At 40.0% G+C, this 4,026-nt stretch overlaps 1 protein-coding gene across 1 annotated transcript; it reads right to left on the bottom strand.

Annotated features, from left to right (window-relative positions):
• Positions 1-720: 720 nt before the first annotated feature.
• Positions 721-4,020, bottom strand: LOC102494900 (leucine-rich repeat-containing protein 37A3). The gene is made up of 2 exons (XM_027773201.1): positions 3,020-4,020; positions 721-801 (listed from the first exon to the last, which is right to left on the bottom strand). Exons 1-2 carry the CDS (start codon positions 3,940-3,942, stop codon positions 726-728), a joined length of 999 nt encoding a protein of 332 aa, XP_027629002.1. The 5' UTR covers positions 3,943-4,020; the 3' UTR covers positions 721-725.
• Positions 4,021-4,026: the final 6 nt, after the last annotated feature.

Here is a 4,026-nt window from a genome sequence, read left to right as displayed (position 1 = left end):
AAATGTAAAAAAAAAATAAAAAAATAAAAAATTTTAAAAATTTTTTAAAAAAAGCCACACAACAAACCGGTTTTAGTGAGTGTAAATACGTATGTAGCCAAATGCATGGGGAAAGGTCTAGGAAGATATACATGAACCTCACAGTAGTTGTTACCTCAGGGGTGAAGGATCAGGTTACAAGGAGAGTTTTCATTATAACTGTTATTTCATTTTTATATTGAAGGATATAATCATATATTGCTTATGTAATAGAAAGTAAATTTAAAATTCTTCATACTTTTAAAAGGGCTCACCAAATTTAATTTTTTTTTTTTCAGAGAGAGATTTTTGCTATAGGGCACATGCACTCACCACAGAGACAGAAAGTGAGAAATCACTCCCCAGGGGGGATGGTCACTCTGCAATCTGCAATCCATTCTCTTCCAGTCTCCTCTCAGGATCTTGGGCATGCACACACCCCACATCCAGCATGAGTTTGAATCTACTGGATCTGGGACTCAAACTATGGTCAATCATGTGGGAATCCAGCAACATTACCATTATGTTATCTGCTTGTCCCACCAAATTTTATTTTAAATATTGTCACAGAATTGCAATCAATAGAGATTAATTTGGAATATGGAGGGGTACTTTTTTTTTTTTACATATATTGGCCTGAAAATTCTGAACAAAGATGGATCTTACAACACAGTTATGTTTTGTATTTATATCTAGAAAGAATATACTCACAGTTTCTCAGCCCAGCGGTATGATTTCCACACATTTTTATCAATATTGGAAATAGCATTTCCTTGGAAGTTTCTGTGAAGAAATTCAATTCACATTCTTGAATAAGTAGGAAAAGAATGAACAGAATAAGTAAAAGAGTCATGATAACCTCATGGAAGACAGTCAAACACAGAAAGTGATACCAGCTTTCTAATTTCCACAGCCCTTTAGCTTCCTGGATTATGCAATTAATGAAGAAATCATGTAGAGCCACTGGCATGAATGATGGGCTATCTCTTTAGAAGCTTAACTTCCTCTCTGTTCAATCTTTTGGACTGATAATGCCAGTTACGTAGAATATAATGTAATAAATACTTACATTCCACCATTATATGTCAAACTGCCTTATTCTACAAGTCAATAAGAAAATGATCAATAATTCCATAGAAAAATGAGCAAAATGTTATTATCAACAAATATGGACCCCTATGCCAGGTAACTCCAAAGTTTTGGCTAAGTGTCCTCTTTTGAAGCCAGGTAGTAGGAAGATAAGTTCAATTAGAAATTAGGTCTGTTGGACTAGCAGTTGGAGTAATGACTATGTCAGTGGACTCCCATATAGCCAACCATGATTCAAGTCCCAGACCCAATGACTTAAACTCACGCTGGGCACATGTGCGTGTGTGCCCAAGATCCCAAGAGAAGAATGGAGGAGAAGGGATTGTGACATGGCCATCCCCCTTGAGGGTGATTTCTCACTTACTATCTCTCTGTCTTTCTGGTGAGCACACACTCCCTATAACAAAAACCTCTCCAAAATTAAAGAAAGAAAGAAATTAGATGTGTTTATGTGGAAAGATCTCCTAGATATATTACATGGGGAAAAGTATACATCACTGAGCAAGAATAAAGCATTATCAGGACCAGCAGTTGGAGTAATGACTATGTCGCTGGACTCCCATGCAGTTGAACACGGTTCGAGTCCCAGACCCAGTGGCTTAAACTCATGCCGGACAAGTGTGCATGCATGCCCAAGATCCCAATAGGAGGATGAAGGAGAAAGGATTGCAGCAGGTCCATCTCCCCTGGGGGTGTGACTTCTCACTTTCTGGCTGTCTCTCTCAGTCTTTCTGTGTCCTATAGTAAAAACCTCTCAAAAAAAAAAAAAAGAGTAAAGTATTATCTCATTAGGAAAGAGATGCAAAGGACAGAAATTAGAATACACATGCAAATAGTAACAAGTTATCTTACAGGTGATAAGGGCGTAAAAATTTTCAATAGCTCTCCATAGCTCATTGTGTAACTTACAAACCCCTCTACCTGATATTCAAGACTTTGACAATCATATCTTTCATTGCTTCTCAACCCAAATCTCGGCAGCCAGATTGATCTCTCCAATCCTGATCATTTTTATAACCATGCCTTTGCCTAGGTTGTTCTCCTTATTTTCTTTTTTCTTTAACAAGTTATATGCACATTCTTTACATGCCATGTAAAGTAATACTTTATCCATGCAGGTTTCCCTGAACACCACACCTCCGTTGATTATAGATTCTGATAAATTACAGCACCTACGGTCTTCATCCTTCTAGTACTTCATTATATATCACCTTCCCTTTTGACACCTATCATTTTTGTGTTTTGGAGATAATGTCACACTACTGTGCCTCTCACAGCACTTATCCCTGAGCAGGCACAAAACGGGTACCATAAATTAAAAAGTCAGACACAAAGTTAAGTTCTGGACATTAATTAAAAACAATATTAATAGCTAACATTCAGATATAATCTAGACACTGATATAAGTATTACATATAAATTTTACAACAATCCTATGAAATGGTAACTATCATAATCCACACTTTATAGATAAGGAAATTTAGTTACAGAGTTAAATAACTTGTCAAAGGTCATGAAACAAATAAGTGACAGACTGGGGTTTAAGCCCAGGCAGGCTGGCTCCAGAATCTATTCTTAGTCCACGTTTTTGTATCATCACTAATGAGATGGGGAGACAGCCATGCTGCAGTAAAGAGGATGGAACAAAAATGGGACGAGGGCAGAGGTTGTTAAGTAATGCTATGACTGAGATAAATAAAAAATGGATAGGGAAAATGAATATGGGTAATCACAGGTAAAAGACTGGAGAAGGGGCAGGATAGCAAGAAGGAGATGAGGATAAAAGTTGACAGGCAAAAGGTAAAAAACAGAGTTAGTCAACGTACGCTGGAGAGGTGAGAAGAGGCTGGCAAAACTTAGGGGAAAAGGCTATCAGGTCAGGCAGGGACAAATGAGAAAAGGTGATTCTTACAAGATGGTGAAGGTGCCATTGTAGCTGCTGGGCTCCAGGACAGGCACTTGGTGGAGCCTCTGGCTTGGGTCAAGACCAGTACACGATAGTGTCTGATTTCTGCAGGTACAAATCTGACAAATGTCAGCATTCACGGCAGCATTCTTTTCCGTTGGCACAGCTAAATCCGTTTTAGAATCCTGCCTAACAGTTGCTGAAGAAAAACTAACTGCCTCAGATGACCCTGGGAGCTGACTTACAGTAAGTTCCAGGTCCATAGGTTGAACTGTGACTTGAGGCAGGCTTGGATTCTGAGTCTGAACCTGGTCTAAATTTGTAGCTACAGTCTCCTTTAGTGTTGTAGGATATTTAACCTCCGTTGCAGATCCTGGAGTTATGGTGAGCACTAGGTCCATAGATTGAACTGTGGTGCTGGATGATATTGCATGCTGAGCTTGACTCTGGCCTGATGTTGGGACTGTGGTCTCATAATATACTGGAGGTTGAGATACCTCCTTCTTAGGTGAGTCTGGAGGCAACGTTGGCATCTCCTGCGTGGTTGAAGAAGGTTTAATCCCTGTAGGAGATTGTGAAGCTATGGTAAGTTCCAGGTTGCTAGGTTGACCTGGGACTTGAGGCAGGCTTGGACGCTGAGTCTGAACCTGGTCTAGAAATGTAGCCACAGTGTTCTTCAGGGTGGTAAGATGTTTAACCTCCATAGTGGATTCTGGAGTTACAGTAAGAACTAGGTCCAAAGATTGAACTGTGAATTCTGGAGTTATGGTAAGCCCTAGGTCCAAAGGTTGAACTGTGCTGCTGGATGACATTGGTGGATACTGAGCTTGATCCTGACCCAGTGTTGGGACTGTTGTCTGATCATACACTGGAGGTCGAGATCCAACCTCCTTAGGTGCCTCTGGAGGCTGCACTGGCATCGCCTGCATGGCTGGAAAAGGTTTAACCTCTGTAGTAGGTTCTGGAGGTAGTGAAAGTTCCAGGTCCAAATGCTGAACTGTGGTTGGGACTGT

The sequence above is a fragment of the Tupaia chinensis genome, unplaced genomic scaffold (genome assembly GCF_000334495.1).
Source record: "Tupaia chinensis unplaced genomic scaffold, TupChi_1.0 Scaffold000330_1, whole genome shotgun sequence".
Lineage (NCBI taxonomy): Eukaryota > Metazoa > Chordata > Mammalia > Scandentia > Tupaiidae > Tupaia > Tupaia belangeri.
This window is presented reverse-complemented; position numbering and strand designations above follow the sequence as displayed.